This window comes from Thalia democratica, chromosome 2, assembly GCF_965202585.1.
Source record: "Thalia democratica chromosome 2, ktThaDemo2.hap1.1, whole genome shotgun sequence".
NCBI classification, from domain to species: domain Eukaryota; kingdom Metazoa; phylum Chordata; class Thaliacea; order Salpida; family Salpidae; genus Thalia; species Thalia democratica.
The window spans coordinates 36,640,152-36,659,002 of record NC_139166.1 but is presented as its reverse complement, the minus strand read 5'-3'; the positions used below and the strand labels follow the sequence as shown (position 1 = coordinate 36,659,002).

Here is an 18,851-nt window from a genome sequence, read left to right as displayed (position 1 = left end):
TATTAAACCGCCAGAACAATGTACCAGGGGCGTGTTTTGGCTGGTTTCCTGTTTCCTTTGAATCCCCTGAAAAAAATGAAAAAAAGAAAAGAAAAAAAGATTCTTAGAATATCACTAAAACGTTGTTTATTGCCATTATTTTGGTTATTTGTTAAACTTTGAATAATGAATGTTGAATTTATAACACTGAAAGATTATAAGTTTCCGTAACAAAAAATGCTCGTTTTTGCCCAGCTAAAAAAGATTTTAAATAAAATTTTAATTGTTACGTCATCATAGGTAAAAGTTTTAAAGTAGCATTTTTTTTTCTAGGAAACTTTTTACTAAGATGCTCTTAGTTCCCATTATAAATTGTTACTTAGTGTAAATAACTTTTGATTAAGTATTGTTTTTGAACTAGTAAGTACAATTTTACTTAAAAAATGTCCAATATAATCACAAAAGCTTTATTTTACTTAGTTTATTGTATATAATAATGTTGTGTGAAGCTTTTGTGTTACGTTGTTATATAATAATGTTGTGTTTGTACTTAAACATTTATATTTTTTGTTTATGTGTAAACCAACTGGGTTTAAACCTTGAAAAGTTCAATTCAGAGAGTTTTCAAAATCATCTTTAGACAACGAAACCACCGGGCAATTTATTCTTTTATCATTGAATGATATTTCTATTTAAGTTGTTTTATTTTTGTTTATCTGTTGGCCACAAAGTTGATTCTTGATTTTTTGAAATTTTCAACTCAAAGAGATTTCAAAACCATCATTAGAATCCCTGCACTACCAGGCAAACATTTAAATAAAGTTTAAAGATATTTTAATTTAATTGTATAAGTCTAAACATTTTTTTGGTGAAATTTCAATTTTTATAGACTAATTTACTTGAAAAAAATACCTTTATTATAAATAGATATATAAATGTAAAGAGTTTAAAATTTAAAAGAAAAAATTGTAAGAACTCCATCTATACTAACATTTAAATCAAAATTGAAAGTCTGTATATGAAAATAGTTTCAATTATTTTATAATATTGTTTCCTGATAAAAAGGTTAATTTTTTATAGAGTAAGTTAGTTATGTCTGTAATATTTTTGTTTGAAATAACAGATTTGAATTTTGATATACAATTTGTCAGTTCATAACCTTTTTTCTGGTTCTTTTAGTTTTAATATATCTAAATTTAATACAATGTAACAAATAAAAAAAAATATTATTTTTCTATTACTATTTATATGTTTTTTTTAATTTCTAAGCAGAAAAAAACATTTTAAACACAGTTTTTCGGCTAAATATTGCGTACTTAACTCGCAGTGCATACCTAAGAAATGCGTACTTAAGAGACAAATTAAGAACAAAAAACTGTGAACACCCTTTGAAAAAAGTCTAGACATGCCCCTGAAATGGACTAGCGACTAAGATTATTTAGATGTAAAAGAAACAGTAAACTAAATGAGTGCAGTCATTGACGCTGCCGAACGAGGTGTTAAACTGTCCAGCGATTTTGTAACTTTGTCGAGAAAAGAAGACACGCATCAAGACAATCTACAAATTATAAAAGAGGATAGGAAGAACGTACCAAACCTCAGAACTATGAGTGGTGCAAGAAAAAAAAAATTAATTTCTTATGCTTTTGGTTTTTACAAAAAAAAACTCAACTCTCAATGAATTTTTGTGGTTAATGTTTTGTTTAAAAAAGATAAAAATCTGATTAATATTTTGTTTTTAATTTAATAGTTAATAATATATTTCAAGTTTTTTTTTAACGTAACTACTAAAAATCACACAAAGGAAATCGAACTTTCCCAAGTATATGATATAAAGCAAATTTTTTCAAAAATATTTTGCTCTAACAGGCTTATAGCTAGGAAGCTAACTTTTTTTGTGTTGTCTTTTCATAAAATTTGCCCGTACAAAAAAAATGCTAAGCAATTCCTGAATATTCATTTTTGAGGGGCAACAGATTCATCCTAGTGTACAGTGGTTCTTTAAAGTTTACTAGTGAAAATAATTGTACATACTGGTTTATAAGGATATTTATATTCAGTGAGTTTACTCATAAAATAAATAGTTACTAATATTCCAACGATTGTACTATTTTTTATCTTTTATAACACATTTATAAACATTACAAAAATAAAAGTAACTACTTATCGTACATCATTACTTTTAACTAAGCAATAACAACTCTACTGTACATATTTTATATTAATGCATATTTTTTAATATTAAGAGACTAACAAAAACATATTTGCTCAAATGAATATTTCTATAGATAAAGTATAAGTCAGTCGTGTTTACGGTATGCACACTAGTGTGCACGAAATTTTTAGCCTGCACGGAACGCTACACTGACTTATTTGGGTTTAAAAAAAGTAGAAACCATTTTAAATAAGACTTAAATTAAGTATTACTTTATGTTGTACCATGAAATTTTGTTCATGCCATTTAGGTCATCAGACCACAAACTTTCAGTAAACTGAAATCCGGATTTTATATTTATAGGGAAATGTCAGTTAAATGCAAAAGAATTTTAATTTTAGTTTAAAATATGTATTTAAAATTTATAATAAGATACTGTTAGTGTTACTCTAAATTTTTTTTATAATATATATACATATATTAATTCAAAATCACTTAAACTAAGCAAAAAATTTATATAACAAATGTTTTATAATATAAAAACCTATATAGTTATTTGCCTTAACTAAAAAGAATGCTCAATTTACAGGGATGTAAAGAGCTTATTTAAATATATTTATGCAAATTATATATTTTATTCGTGACCGGTTAACCTAAAGAATATTTTTTTGTTATAACAATTAACTCTTATCAATTTATTTTTTGGCTATAGAAGTTGTTAAGGATTCCAGGTTTTTTTGAATGCTATCAAACTCCACATTTTCCAGGTTATTTTTGACTAAACTTTCAAAATCTAGGTTAATAGCCACCTTGTTAGTATGATCGAGTTAAAAAAATATGAGTTTGGAATAATCAGCTCCCTTCATCGGGCTCACTTCAATATAACAGTACAACTTGTAAGGCCTGCTGGAATGTTTTTTTGACATTTCCAACCCGCAAAAGACTTTTTCTGGTAAAACTGGTCCGCCTACTGGGAGAGTTGCTCAATCTAAACTAGGGTATTTTATATCTACTTTATGAATCAACTAGGTCTGATTTCAACAATAATTAAAAATATTGCAGACTACGATTCATTTTATAAATATTTCGTTTGAAAACATAAATTTAATAAAAAAATAATCTCAAATAGAAATTTCAATTAATATCAAACTTCAAATTGAAAAGATTTGAATAAACTATAAACAAGTTACATATGTTAAATACAATAAATATCAAGAAATCATTAGTAAAATTTCCAATATGCATTATGCATAACTGTATAATATTAACATTTACAAATTTAACGAGCTTAGCAAACAAATTTACATAAGCCTTACTGGAATTTCGCTTTAACAAAACAAATAAAATAGAATGACAAAATTCTACGTTTCAATTTCGAAATATAGTGTATTAATTTTTAATATTAAATTGCTAATACTAACTTGAACTTATTTGCACTTATTTATAAAATTAAAACAAAAAATTACAATGATAAAAATAAGTAGAACAAAATTGGAAACTTTGAATATTATAAGTTGCACACTAATTAGAAAAGTAAAGCAAAAATTAGAGCATGTAGGTTTTGAAAACGTAAGCAAGGGCTAAAACAATCAGACCGGGAATCAACCAATTGCTGCCTCTGTATAAAATAAGTACAATTTAAAATTTCAAATAAAAATTCTAGTATAAAACAAGACATCATTAAATCTTAACATTTTGAAATGCAAGTCGTTTAAAGCACTAGCATTTTTTATTAAAATAATTTCTTTAAAATCTTTTTTTTATTAAAATTTTTACTAAGAGAACTGTGTCTAAAAAGATAATTAACTTTTTACGTTCTATTAAAATAATATCATATTTTTTAAGTTTAGTTTCTAAATAAACGTTAATGTTAATTTTTGTATAACAAAAACTTATCATGTGTACCACATTTTAAATTTTCAGTGTACTTAACTAGCTCTTTTATTATAATTGAAAAAAAACAATTTATTAATTTAATTGAGGTCATAGTAGAGTCATAACTAATGAATAATTGCTTGAAATCTATAGAAGGTATACTTTTTTAATGAATCTGTCTTTCTCTTCTTTTTTAATTTGGTGTATTCATATAAGGAACTCTTTGGACTCTCTGAGTTTTTAACTTAATATGTTAGAAAACTAATTTGAACCTTTTAAACAGTAAAGTTTGTCTTCAAATAAGTTTTTATTTTAACTTTTACCTAAAATTCAGAGGTTAAGTTATATAAAAATTACTTTTGAAAAGCAGGTTAAACACAAATTAAAATTTACATTATTAACAAGCTTACCTTATTTATTATAACAAAACTTAGTATGTCAAACAAAATTTTTATAAAAAACATGGAAATATGTATGTTTTATAAATAGAAAATGGTAACAAAACTTACATTATTAAATATCTTATGAGTAACATTCTTATTACATATTAAAAAAATCAGTAATATATTTAGAAGTATATTAAAAAATAGAAATAAGCTTAGTATGAAAATTAAAAAAAGTCAAATAATCTTATTAATAGATTAAAGTACTTAATGCGTTCAAAACAATAGTTAATATATAACTACAAATATTTTTTGAATATTGATTTCTAAAAAAAATCATACTAAAAGTTGTACTACCATAATGTGTGAAATTATTTTTTTCTAAACTTGTACAAAGTTTGATGCCTAGAACCATTGTAAGATAAAAATATTTGCACATGACAACTGCTAAGAAGCTACAAAAATTTAATTAAGTTTAAAGTTGTACCATATGTTTAATTATACGTCATCATAAGTTTAACCTTTTTTTAGTTGTAACACACTGATTAAATTTTTACAGTGCAAGTACTTATAAGGCTAAACTAAGCAGGTTTTTAAGAACTATCAAGCAGATGCTTTTCCTCAGTTTATTTATAGACTGTTTCCCTTTAACTAAAAAAATTTAAAAAGAACTTATTTTTAGTTACTAAAAAAACTAACACTGCATCTGATTGACTTCTTTTATTTCTTAACATTATAAAAAAAAATCAAAAAAATATAACATAATATAAAATAACTCGTCCTTGACACCACGTCAAGAACAAAAAATATTTCAACGAAACACTTAATACTAGTTAGAAATAAAAATCAGAGTAATGTCTTTACTCATATTAAATTCAAAACATAAACTATAAATAAATAATTAATTTTCAAGTATTACTCAAAAAACAATATTTTTTTTGTTTTACTATAACATGTATTATAAAGATTTTGGAAATCTTTACTTAATATTAGATAACAGGTACTTTTCTTAAAAAATGATTCTAAACAAGATTATATTTTTATTTAATATATATCAAGTAAAAGCTTAAACAACTACTCTTCACAATTAATTTTTACTTACTAAAGAAGACAAGCTTAGCTTAAAAACTAGTTTAACTTTTAATGTAACAAATTTACACCTTGAATTTCCAGCCTGTGTCATAAAACTTAGAACTGAGACCATTTAGTAGTTTAAAGTATGATATATTTATTAAAATAAAGTAAAACTTTTCTAACTTGCTAAAATAAACAAGTATATACCTTAAGCAATTTCCTTTTGGTTTAGTCTGTTTTGTTTATTTCTTAAAGAATCTGACACTTGCTCTTTTGTCTCGCTTCTCTAAATTTTGAATAACATAAGTTACATGTAATTTTAATGTAGTAATTAAAATATGTTAGCAAACAAAACAAGCCGATTAGTAAACAAAAAAAGACTTATTGTTTTTACAAATAATTTTTAATAATTTTTTACCTACATTTAAAAAGAGTTGTTTTTGAAATTTAATGTTTGAAGTACAAAGCTACCAGTTGCTTTTGCTGCATTTTAAGACTCAACGTAACTTTTGATATTAAACAGTTATAACTTGGAGAACTAAATAGGTTTTATATTAATAAAACTATGGTCTCAGTCTATCAAAACTGTATGGTCTAAATGGCCCAAATAGAAATCGAAACTTATTATTGAAAAATCTGATAATGGGAAATAAAATTAAGGCTTTGTCTCTGAAAATTTTAGTTTTATTATTTTGAATTTTTAAAGACAACTACTATCTGCTACACTTTGAAATGCAATTGTTTAGTATACAACTCTAAAAATGCAAATTATTAAATCTGTTAAATCTTTTTGATCAAACCAGCAAGGCCAGTTGAAAAATTCATTTGATTAATATTTTTATTTGCACATAAAAATTTATATAAATAATACAGTGCTTCCTTGCTAATCCAGTTATTTTGGGTAAGTTTTATTATAAATTGTTCGGATTTGCCTTTAGTCGGATAGAAACAAAACAGTTTTTTTTTTACTTCGTTTTTTTTTTAATTATTTATGTCTTCTATATTATTAAAAGTATATAACAAAATGCACACTATTTTTTTTTAATTCAGTTTTAATTTTTCCAACTAACCAAACAATTAAAACAGACAAAAATAAACAATTCAATACTATTATCAAGTTTAAATTAAATATAACAAAAACAAATCATGCCATATACAATTTGATTAATACCTGATTTTAGTTTTAAATTATATTATTTTTGCTGCATTAAAAAATAAAGTCTCGACTGAAACTGGCCAGATCAGCAAGGAAGCACAAACCAATAATTTAAACATATATATCTTATTTAAATGGATCTTAAAAAGTTACTTATATTTTTCAAAAAAGCTATTTTAACATATCAATAACTTCAAGCTTTTTATAAAATAAATCTAAGTAAATAACTAAACTAACCCTGATGCTTTCTCTCCTTGACCTGTAGTTACAAATTTCTCCTTTTGAGCGGGTGCTTTTGATTTGTCCTCCTTGAATTTTTTAACATGATTTTATAATTTTTTCTGAACAATTTTTTTTTTAACTTAACATATACAAAACTACTGTTAAATTATATAAGTATGGTGAGAAATCACTTAAAGCATACTTATTCACTGTTAATATAAAAATATTGAAGTTCACTTTTATCCAATTTTAAAAGTAAGCTAATAGTTTAAAAAGATTAATAATTAGAGCTACCAATTTGAAAAAAGACTTTGTAAATTATCAGGGTAACATGAAAATTCAAATTAGGAGATCTCAAATTTAAATTTTCAAATTCTTTAAAAGGTTTAATGGGCCATATATCAAAAAGAACTAGATAATTGAAAAAAATTAAAAAGCAATTTTAGGATCTGATTGATAACATTATGATAGTAAGCTAGTTTCTCTGAGTTTGTTTGATAATGATACGACTATATCAGTCAAAGCTAAAGTTTCTGAAGCTTTAAATCATCAAACAAAACAGTATCAGCCAGCAGCTTTAGAAAAAACTATGAGCTACCTAAACTGCCTGTTTGTGCTACTGGAAAGAGAGATCTAAAAGACTTGATTAGAATTATTTTTATTTATTAACTGAGACTGCAATGATTTTTAACTAAGATAACCTCTATAACAATTTATTAACAATAAATTTTAATAATGGCAAAAAAAAAAAACAGTAAATGACATGAGTGTTGTCAATTCAGTTGCCAAACATTGCATTTTAAACGCCTTCAAGAAATAACAGGGTTGCCACTCATTTTTTCCAAATTTTTCCCAGGTTTTCCAAATTTTTTCCAGGTTTTTAAAAGTAGACATTTTTGGGTCTATTTTTAGTTTAAAGTTAAGTTTAGGTAAAAAATTGTGCCAAATGGTATAAAAACATTGAAAAAATACTGCAAAGCTACTTTAAATGTGATTTCTAATAAAAAAAAATTTTTGGATGATGACAAAATTTTTTTATTTATATGATAGATTTTTTGAGTCAAATCATGTGAAAATTGTTAAAATTTCAGGTTTTTCCAGATTTTTTTAGTGATTTTTCTTTAAAATTCTAGGTTTTTCGGGATTTTTTCAAAATTTCTCAAATTCCAGGTTTTTCCAGGATTTCAGGTAAAGTGGCAACCCTGAAATAATAACATGTTTCAGGACAATCTACAAATTATTAAGAAAGATGGGAAGGAATTGCCAAACATAACAGTAAAGCAAAATTTAAGAACCAATCTAGTGTTGGACAGGATCTAAACATAGCTTACCAAGATCTGAATCTAACCAAGTTTTAATTTTTTGAATAGGTTAAAATCTAGTGCGAACTAGATCTTGATTTTTTTAAATGGTCCTATCCGGCTATAGTTGAATTTTAAGGGCATAGGGAAGCCCAATATTTTTTTTTTCTAAAATTAACTTTAGCACTTATTTGAAAGCTTAGAGTATATACTATAAGATAAATTTTATAGATCAAGAAAAAAAGTTTTAACATAATCAGTTTAGTAAAAATATCTGATACAATCGTATGGAATCAAAAATACTCAAGGCGTATTTTTTGGAATTTTGAAAAGTTCACTAAAAACCTATCTCTTCCTTCATTTTTTAAGCTATTGACCTCATACTTTTAAGAAATGTTCCTTGCATTATAATAAAAAAATATATTGTAACTATAAAAAAAACTTAAAAACTTTAATTTTATGACCAAGAGAAGAAAAAAAATCTAATGTATTTTTTATAAAAAATATTTTTTCTCAAGATTTCTAAAAATCCGACAAAAGAATTGTTTATTATTAAGATAAGATTAAACTTATATATCTAGAGAAAGATTGCTTAAATACGTCAGAGAAGATAGACTTTTAATGAGATATTCTTTTTTACCTTTTTAACTTTGAACTTCTATAAGGATCCCATTGAACTCTCCGACTTTGTCCCCTAAAATCTCAAAAACTAATTTTCAATATAAGAAATTTTGAAAGCATCTGTTACCTAAGTTGAAGTTCTTTAAAATAAGATCAACATGTAAAAAAAGTGCCTTACCCCCTTCTATGCCCTTAATTTAGTAAGGGTCAGAATCAGGCCTAGCCTAGCTATTCTTAATTTGAGTTTTGCAAGACCTGTATCATTTATGTAAATTCAGGTCCAACAGGAACCGGACAGTTCCATTTTTTAAATTAATTCTAGTCCTGACCAAAATAAAATCTATTTGTCAAATTAAAATATGGTTTAATCCAGATCTCAGAAAGCTATGGCCAGTCCATCATTTGGATTCACTAAAACACTAAATCAAAATAGTGTGAAGAAAAAATCATCAACATTTTTTTATAAGTTTTTAATAAAAAATTCATTTACAAATGAATAGTTGTGGTCCATGTATTCTTAATTAAAAGACAAAACTCTATAACTTCAATATCAACAGCAAAAATAATGTTTCATTTAACAGTACAAACAAACTCTGAAAATTATTGTAAACACATTTTATTTCAATTGAAAAGATTGAAATTTCTACCCCTATACCCTCCCCCTAAGCCTTTTAAAAATACATGCAAAAAAGTTTTCAAATGGCATTAGCTAAAACAACAGCTAGAAAGCTAAATCTTTAGACTTTTTTTTTTAAACTATTGTCACATTGATTTTTTACAAACTTCTACTACAAAACTTCCAAATTTGAGAGGCACCAGATACACTTTAATGTAAAATTTTAAAATGACAAATCTAAGAAGCTTATTATATTTAGTATAAGGACTAACTGGATGTAGGTCTCCTATGTAATAATCATTCAACATATCACGAGCATCTGATGAGTGACCAACATCTTCAAATGATTCAGAACTATCCTGACCTATATGTAAATTTAAAAACCCTTCGTAAACAAACTTTAAATTGTTTCAAAAACTAAAACTAATTTTAGTTAAACAAGGTAGTTAATCAATAAACAATAGTTATGTTTAACTAAATAAGTACAGTTTATATAACAAACCTGCTTGCTCTAATAAAACTTCTTCACCGCCAGGATGCTGTAAAACAAGTTTTTAATTAAAAAACTATGTTTTTAATTAAAAAACTATATTTTTATATATAATTAGATAAGTTTTAACTATATAATTGATTAAAAAAATTATTTTTACTAGTCTAGTATAGGGATTCCTAAACTTTTTTCATAAGGCCTCTTTTGAAGAAATAAAAAAATCAATAGCCCCTCCAATACAATTTCTTAAAAAACTACCCTTATACTTTTTTTTTGCTTTTCATCTCTAACTCTAGAATATCTATGTAAGTTTCAAATGATGGTTTTATGGCCCTCCTAACTTTCTAAAATGACCCACTTTGAGAAGCCCTGGTCTAGCATAAGTTTCAAAACCACCCTTAAATATGTCTAAAACCTTCTTTTTTTTTTAATCATCAACTCTACAATATTTAGTGAAAGTTTCAAATTATGGCCTTATAGCCCCCGTATGACCACATTGCAGCTTATGGACTCATTTTCTTATAGCCATTTGACCCAGTTTTGAGAAACCTTGATGTAGTACATAGTTTCCCCAACTTATTTTTATATAAACCCCCTCAAGCAAAAATTAAACTAAAACTGTCTCTATTATTAGATATTTTCCCCTATACTAATTAACTACTCATTTACTTTTAAGCACCCTGATATCCCCTACTTAAAAAACCTTAATTTAAATCTTATTTCAGTGAAATATTTAAAAGCAAGCTAAAATAATTTAAAAATCAAGCTAAAAAAAAGAATTCTGTGAATTCCAAAAACTTAAAAATGCACAACCCCTCTTTTGCCCCTTTGCTGGTTATAACCCCATGACTCTAAACTAATTCTGCTTAAAATAAATCTTAATCATGAAAAATATTAATTTCATATTTGAAACTAAAACTACAATGTTATTTCTTTAAGAGTAGTAAGAGCTAGCAGCAAGGTTATAAAACAAATAAATAAGCATTTTGAAACCAATTAAAAATAAGTTCATGAATAAAATTTTTTAATAAAATAACAAAATAATGAACTGGATTAAAATACATCATTCAAGATCCATAAAAAACAGAACTATCCTGAGTCAGTCTGAGTTTTAAATAAAAATTCCAGGGTTGTCATCCTTAGAAAACTGTCTTGAGTGACATTAAATTATCCGGATTCATCCTGAGTTTTTGAAAATCCTTTAAAAAACCATAAACAAAGTGTAAATAACTTTCTTGAGTTTTTTATTAAAAAAAGAGACTAGCTTTAGTCATCCTGATATTTTCAAAACTTTCAAACTGTTGTGAGTTGTTCTGAGTACCTTAAGTGTGTGGCAACACTGCTTATTGTATAACAGTTTGAAGGACCAGAATAAACTTGTAAATTGCAATTAAATGTTTCAAGAATATTCAAGTCGACTTACTAACAGGGTGTCCAGGTCACTGGTTTCTAAGAAATTTTTTCCAGGTTTTCTGAATTTCTTCAGGTTTTAGAATTTTTGGTCTGTTTTTAATTTAAAGTTAAAAAAGTTGTGTTAAATAGCATAGCAACATTAAAAACATTCTGTAAAGCTACTTTAAATGTGTTTTTTAACAAACAAAAAAATTAATAAACACAAAAAAATGTTATGTATGTGATTGGTTTTTTGTGTCAAATCAAAAATTTGCTACACATGTAAGAATTGTTAAAGATTCTAGGCTAGGTTTTTCAGTGATTTTTGTTAAAAATTCCAGGTTTTTCCAGGTTTTTTTTAATTTTTAAATTCCAAGTTTTTTCAGGTTTTTTGGCCTAAATTGTCAAATTCTAGGTTTTTCCAGGATTAGTAGCCAGCCTTTTACTAAGTTTGTACAAAAATTTATAATCCAACTTTACACTTAACTAATTAAAATTATTTAGTCAAGAATCCAAAATTGAAAAATATAAACATTGTTGATTGTAGGAGATGAAAAATTTATACAATATATGTTTTAGTGACTTGAACAAGTGAAAAATAACTTATAATATAACTTTCTATCTCCTTTTTTATTAATAAGTATTATTAACTAAGCAGTAATAACAGAATATATATTTTATTAATAATATAAATTTGACTTTTTATATGATTTTAAAACTAACATCTTCTAAAAATTTGGTTATATCATACACTTTATTGTGAATAATTACCCAGGATGATTTCACTGAGTTATGTATCTTCACCTCTTCAATGCGAAAGATTTTTGTTTCAGTAGTCATTATTATAAAGTCTGTTTAATTTACAATAATACATAAGATAATTTTTAAAAAAATTACTTTAAATTACAAATTTTAAAGTTTTTGGTGTAAAAAGTCATAACTGTTTTTTCACTAGACAAAATCAACTACACAAATAATAAAATTTAAATTTTTGATTTATTTTTCATGTTTGGGTATGGTGGGTTAGGGTTAAGGGTATAAATATATATTATTATTAAGTTTTATTTAAAAAGTTTGGGAAAATCATGAAGCTCAAATCCCCAAGTAAGTGTGCGCTACATCAAAAAAATCACACCAACAATCCAATTATGTGATCACCGCCACCATAGTGAACTCACAATCAGTTGTTGAGCAAATGCATAAAACTAGTATTATAATGAATACATTAGCATTAAATAACTATCTTAAAGCTTGATAACTAACTAACTTACTGAAATGTTATTCAGAAAAAAATCTAAAAATTAATCTAAATTAGAAAAAATAATAATTAAAAATTTTTTTTTTTTTAAATAAATAAATAAAAATAAAAACTATTAAGAAAAATGTAGTTTCTGAAATTTGTATTGGTAGAATTAATTTTAGTCTAATAAAAGTATAAAAAAAAAAAAACTTACATTTATGCAATAATAGTTAATATATACAGCTAACAAATAAATATAATAAAAACTGAATAGTAGCAAATAAACAATCATGCACAACCATACAATATATTTCCCCATCAACAGACCAAAACCAGCCAATCATGATCAGAGTAGACACAAACAAAATTGACCATACATATATTAAGAGAAACAGATAAAAATAATAACCAAGGGTGGCTTCGCATTTAGCCACTAAATCCTTCGCTCTACTGAACACAAAAGATAGCTTTTTTTAAGAGATTATTCAACGTTTTTAAAAAGCTAACTGTTATCTAATATGAAAGTTCATTATCGTAAATAGTTAAGTAACGATGAAACCAATGCGGAGGGATAGTTTAAATAAAAATTTTAAACAGGCATATTTTTAAATGTTTTTTACTGTATTCTTACACTATACTTTATCTAACTTTCATTATTTAAACAAATTAGTTATGTTGTTTTCTAGGTTAAAATATCAATATAAATATTATTTTATTTCAAAATTACATGTAAGATCAACGTTATCTATTCAAAAATTAATTAATATATAAATAAAGTATTAAGATAAAATGAATGTTGTTAAATAAAACTTATAATGATAGTCAAAAGTTTTAAACAAGAAACTTTTATATTTTTGGTACAATTAACGTAAAATAAAATTACACGATTTTTAAATATATTTTGATAAAACCATAAATTATAGTATTATATTTAAAAATAAATCTACTTACACAAAGTGATATTTTTAACATAAATTAGTATATTAATTGTACCTATTTTAAATATAAACTAAAAAAAGTAGTATTTACTTACTTATAGTATAATAATAAATTGTATATAGAAAATAATTTAGACTCAGATATAAATTTGATTAAAACTAGTAAACGTTTTTTCTCTTAAAACTAAAAAGAAACTGTTGAATCGTAATAGAAGAAATTTATTGATAAAAGATTGGATTTTGATCAGTTTTATATAAAAAATGACATTAATAAAATTTATGTTAGAAAAAACAAAAAAACTGTTTAAATGTAATAACTAAAACTTATTTTTAGTAGTTATAAGTAATAATTTTAAAAGTTTCAATTAAATGTTTTTAATATATAGTCTTTCAGTAAAAATAAACATAAAAAACCGTTTAAACGTTATTAATAGAACTCTTTTGTACATGAATACTTTAGTAATTGGTTGAGGCATAGCTTTAAAGCCAATTTAAATAGAGAATATGAGAATAAATGTACTTTTAAGGTTTAATAGACACGAAAACAAAGTTATAGCATCCAAAACTCTAAGATAATGTTGTTGTACATAAATTAGACAGACATTTATAATGGTAAGTTAACAGTTTTTATAAAAAACGCTTATAAAATCACTTATGTAGAGGTTTTTAGCACAAAAATTAAATAAAGTAATAAAAATTCAGTTTAAGCAGGTATAGTATATAAACTTACAATAAATAAAATGTTTAACAGAAACGAAAACACAATTAAAGCGTCTTTAAATTTATATTTAACAAAGTTTTATGAAAAAAAAAATCAATTGCTGTAGTTAATAAAGAAAATAACTTTTCACAAAAATTTATATCTACAATCCTTATTGACAACATAAACATATATAACAATTCAGATAGTTTCATAATCCGTTCGGTAGTTAAACTTTGTAACAGTTTGGGTAGTTAATATAACTTCCTATGACAATAAACAATTTAAAATGGTTTGGTTAGAAGTTATAAAAAAGATAATCTTACAAAGTACAAACTTTTTGGTAAAAACAAATACAAAAAAACTTTTGAAACGTCTTAAGTAGAGGTTTTTATCAAACAAAGTACAAAAATAGATAAAAAATTTAAGCTGAGCATGTTTAATAATAAAATTTACAACAAATAAACTGTTAGGCTTAAACAACCACAAAAGAACATTTTAAACGAATTTAAAGTTATTGTAAACAAATTATTTTAAAAACAAATAAGTCTGTATCTTATGTTTGTTTTATGAGTTCATTTTTTATTTTGTTTTTTTTGTAATAGTAGCAAAATAGATATATAGTTAATTGTTTTGTGCCACTCTAGTGGTAATTGTCTCTTTTTTACTTTCTTCTTTTCTCTCAAGCGAGTATAAATTCAGCAATCGCGCGTAATTTGAACTTCTTTTGAGTTTCTACTTTAGTAAACTGATGTCAGTGCAGCTTTTCGCTGCACTTAAGTTTTAATGGCTTCAATCTTGTTGTCGAGTTAACTTCGATTTTAGAACACTTATTGAGTTTGATTTAAACGTTTAGTTTTTTGTTTCTTTGATTCGAGTATTGTCGTCTTTTAAAATAATTGATAATTTGATTTATTATTGTAATGTTGTGCAGTATTTTATCATCTTTTCGTTTCGCAAATTCATTGTAAATATAATCATTATCACAGATTCGAACTCAGTTTAAATTAGTATAAGTAACTGATTTATTACACCTTTAGTAAATAGTAAGTAAGTCATATTAGTTTATTTAAGTCAACTATAATTTAAGCGTTATCTTGGGGCACCTACTATACAAGTTAGAGCGCACATTGCGTTTTAAACCAGGCCCCAAAAGTGTATAAGTAGAAACCCGGTGATAGCGTCATGGTGATCCGGACGTCCAGTTAATTATAGCTGGAATTGAACACAGATACCTTCATTAAAATTCCTATGTTTTTTAGATGGTGACATGGGGACAGAGTGGAATAAACCTGATTTAATAATATTATAAATTTGATAAACTTTATGGCATTTAGTTAACCTAGTCATCAGGTCTGTAAAATTTATAAAAATGAGTTTAAAATTTCTAGTTTGAAAAACAACTAAGTAGTTCGAGTTTGTGATAGATTTGAGTTGTTTTCTTCTAATGGTAATTAGTTTTATTGTGTTTAATTTTATGTTAAAGTGGTTTGGGAAAGGCTAATCGACATGTGTTAGAACTAAAATGTATTTGTGGTGTATGATATTATCGCAATTCATCGTTGAAGCGTTTTTGAAAGTGAATTTTAAAACTTGTACGAGCAAGTTGAAACAAAAGTTAGTCTTGTTTTCAAGTTGTTCCGCCGTCTCGTCAAATTAATTAAATATAATTTAATCGTTTTAAACATTTTGTTAAAAGAGAAATGTTCGCTAAAAACTAAAATGAAATTAAAGGATTCTAATAATAAAACTTTCGTATAACATAAAGAGTTTTAAACGTCTATAAAAATTAGCAACTGTAAAGTTTAATTGTTTTGTTTTCAGACAATCGTTTTAATTTGAACTATAACGGATAATAAACTTATTAAACTGCATGTAAAAACATTGTTGTTTTTCGTTCGTCCTGGTAAAAATACTTGTATAAGGTAATTAAAACTTGTTTTCGAGTGTATAATCGGTTATTAAAGTGAAATGTCTTAGATTTATCAAACTTAATTTAATTTTATATTTAGCAACAACGATGTTTCAAACCAGTATATTTAAAAAAGTTCTTTTCGCCTTAGTACTGTACTAATTACGATATACTCGAACTTTTACTGTTTAATGAGTTATCGTTAATGTCAAAGAAAGTTCAAACTTTATAACCAGAAATTTTACAACCTCAAACTCAATGTTTTTACTGCTGAAAAAGTTTTTGTATTGTTAAAGGAAGTTCATGCTTAAATGACAATTCTTTACTACTTCAAGTTTGAATACTAGTAACAAACTTTATTAGCATATTTTTTGTTGTTTTAAATCTAACCGTACTTATAAAAAAAACATTTTTAACGAGGTCATTCGAGCTATTAAATGTCTTACCCGGTATTTAAAATCTGAAAATAAAAAACGATTTTGTTTAAAATTTGTTAGAATATTAAAGTTTTTAAAGTCAGTACAAATTCACAGGCTTTATACTTTTACGAAAGGAAGTTTAAACTTTTGAGACGCATGTAATTGCTTGTTTTGTCAACTAACTCGTGTAAAATGTGAAATGTTTTTTATGATAAATCTTGTAGAGAATTACTTCGTATTAATTGAAGCCAAAAATGTTTTTCAATTATTTTAAAACATAACAGACTTTAAAGTTGAAATATAAATAAACTAATTGACTAATGTTGTGGCTAACTAATGGCATGTAAGTTGGTAAATTAAATTTTTTTTTTATGTTTTAACTTGTTTTTAAAATTGATATCAAGTAGTGACGTACATTCTAATTGCACTTTCGCACGAACGGCTCGAAGGTGTTCGTGCGAAATCGAGAAACGAGTCGGTGAGGAGCGGTACGAGGAGACCGAGTTTTAATTACGAGGAGAGGAACGAGGAGATGAACGAGGAGATGTACAGAGAGACGGATCAGAGGATTCCGTAGCGCCAACAGACCGCTGGGTGAGGTAAGGAGACGGATTCCGTAGTGCCAACAGACCGTTAGGTGAGGCCAGGAGACGGATTCCGTAGCGCCAACAGACCGTTAGGTGAGGTCAGGAGACGGATCTGAGGATTCCGTAGCGCCAACAGACCGCTGGGTGAGGCAAGGAGACGGATTCCGTAGCGCCAACAGACCGCTGGGTGAGGCAAGGAGACGGATTCCGTAGCGCCAACAGACCGTTTAGGTGAGGCTAGGAGACGGAATTTTGTAGCGCCAACAGACCGTTAGGTGAGGCCAGAAGACGGATCAGCATAAACCGATAAACCGGTCAAACGACGAGGAGATGTACAAGGGTGGAGCGAGTTCCAGCAGTAAAGAAATTTTTTAAACTTACTACATTTTTCTGTTATTTTGTAGAACTGTATAATACTTTTATTAATTTCATGTATTTTAAACTAATTTATAGAATATTAAAAGTAAAGTAATGCTTTTTAAACTAAAGAGATAAAAGTCGGCGGTCGTTTTTCGTTCATTTTTCTATATAGGGAGTTCTAAGCATTCTTACAAAAATTAATGAATAGTAACTAAGGTTTTTTTCAGAAAACCAAGAATAAATTCTTAAAGTACGAAAGTATTGAGAGGAAATGTGCCACTCTAGTGGTAATTGTCTCTTTTTTACTTTCTTCTTTTCTCCCAAGCGAGTATAAATTCAACAATCGCGCGTAATTTGAACTTCTTTTGAGTTTCTACTTTAGTAAACTGATGTCAGTGCAGCTTTTCGCTGCACTTAAGTTTTAATGGCTTCAATCTTGTTGTCGAGTTAACTTCGATTTTAGAACACTTATTGAGTTTGATTTAAACGTTTAGTTTTTTGTTTCTTTGATTCGAGTATTGTCGTCTTTTAAAAGAATTGATAATATGATTTATTAGTGTAATGTTGTGCAGTATTTTATCATCTTTTCGTTTCGCAAATTCATTGTAAATATAATCATTATCACAGATTCGAACTCAGTTTAAATTAGTATAAGTAACTGATTTATTAAACCTTTAGTAAATAGTAAGTAAGTAATATTAGTTTATTTAAGTCAACTATAATTTAAGCGTTATCTTGGGGCACCTACTATACAAGTTAGAGCGCACATTGCGCTTTAAACCAGGCCTCAAAAGTGTATAAGTAGAAACCCGGTGATAGCGTCAGTTTTATCATAACTTACACTTAACTTAAACTTACATTTGAAATATAATTGCAGTGCAGAAATTTGTGAAAAGTTTCTTAAGGTATGAAATATATAATTGCTAAAAATGTTTCTGTTTTGAAAGACCCATTAGCCGAGCGCTTGAGGCGCCAGACCTTTCATTATTTACCTGCACATGCCTGGGTTCAAAACCCATTCCGCTCACTTTTTTCATCAATAATTGAAGATCTGGTGGGCAACTTTTTAGGATCCGACCCGATCCAGATTTTATTTGTAAATTGAGATCCGACCGGATCCTAAACATTTTATGTTTCATGTAATTATGATTGAGAAACAAAAAACTTTAAAAAATTAATTATAACAATTCTTTTATATAAATATTATCTTCTAGTATATACTATAAACTTTCAAAGAAGAGTCAATGCTATATTTTGTAAAAAAAATTTTCCAACTCCCTATGGACTTAAAAAATGACTAGTTTGGTCATGAGCTTCTTAATTTTTTTTCAAACTGTTCAAATAGGATTTTTTCTACTAATGCATGATACACTTCTTGAAAATATTAGGTCAATTTATTAAAAAATAGGAAGAAGACTGAATTTTAGTAAT

General features: G+C 26.1%; 1 protein-coding gene across 2 annotated transcripts; it reads right to left on the bottom strand.

Annotated features, from left to right (window-relative positions):
* Positions 1 to 3,404: 3,404 nt before the first annotated feature.
* Positions 3,405 to 12,111, bottom strand: LOC145828516 (cytochrome b5-like). 2 transcript variants are annotated; one of them, XM_082936272.1, is made up of 6 exons: positions 11,988 to 12,111; positions 9,885 to 9,921; positions 9,655 to 9,746; positions 6,860 to 6,930; positions 5,674 to 5,752; positions 3,405 to 3,752 (listed from the first exon to the last, which is right to left on the bottom strand). In XM_082936272.1, the coding sequence occupies exons 1-5, from the start codon at positions 12,102 to 12,104 to the stop codon at positions 5,716 to 5,718; spliced, it is 354 nt and encodes a 117-aa protein (XP_082792398.1). In that variant the 5' UTR covers positions 12,105 to 12,111; the 3' UTR covers positions 3,405 to 3,752; positions 5,674 to 5,715. The 2 variants fall into 2 exon arrangements, with proteins under 2 accessions (XP_082792398.1, XP_082792396.1); XM_082936270.1 differs by lacking the exon at positions 5,674 to 5,752.
* Positions 12,112 to 18,851: the final 6,740 nt, after the last annotated feature.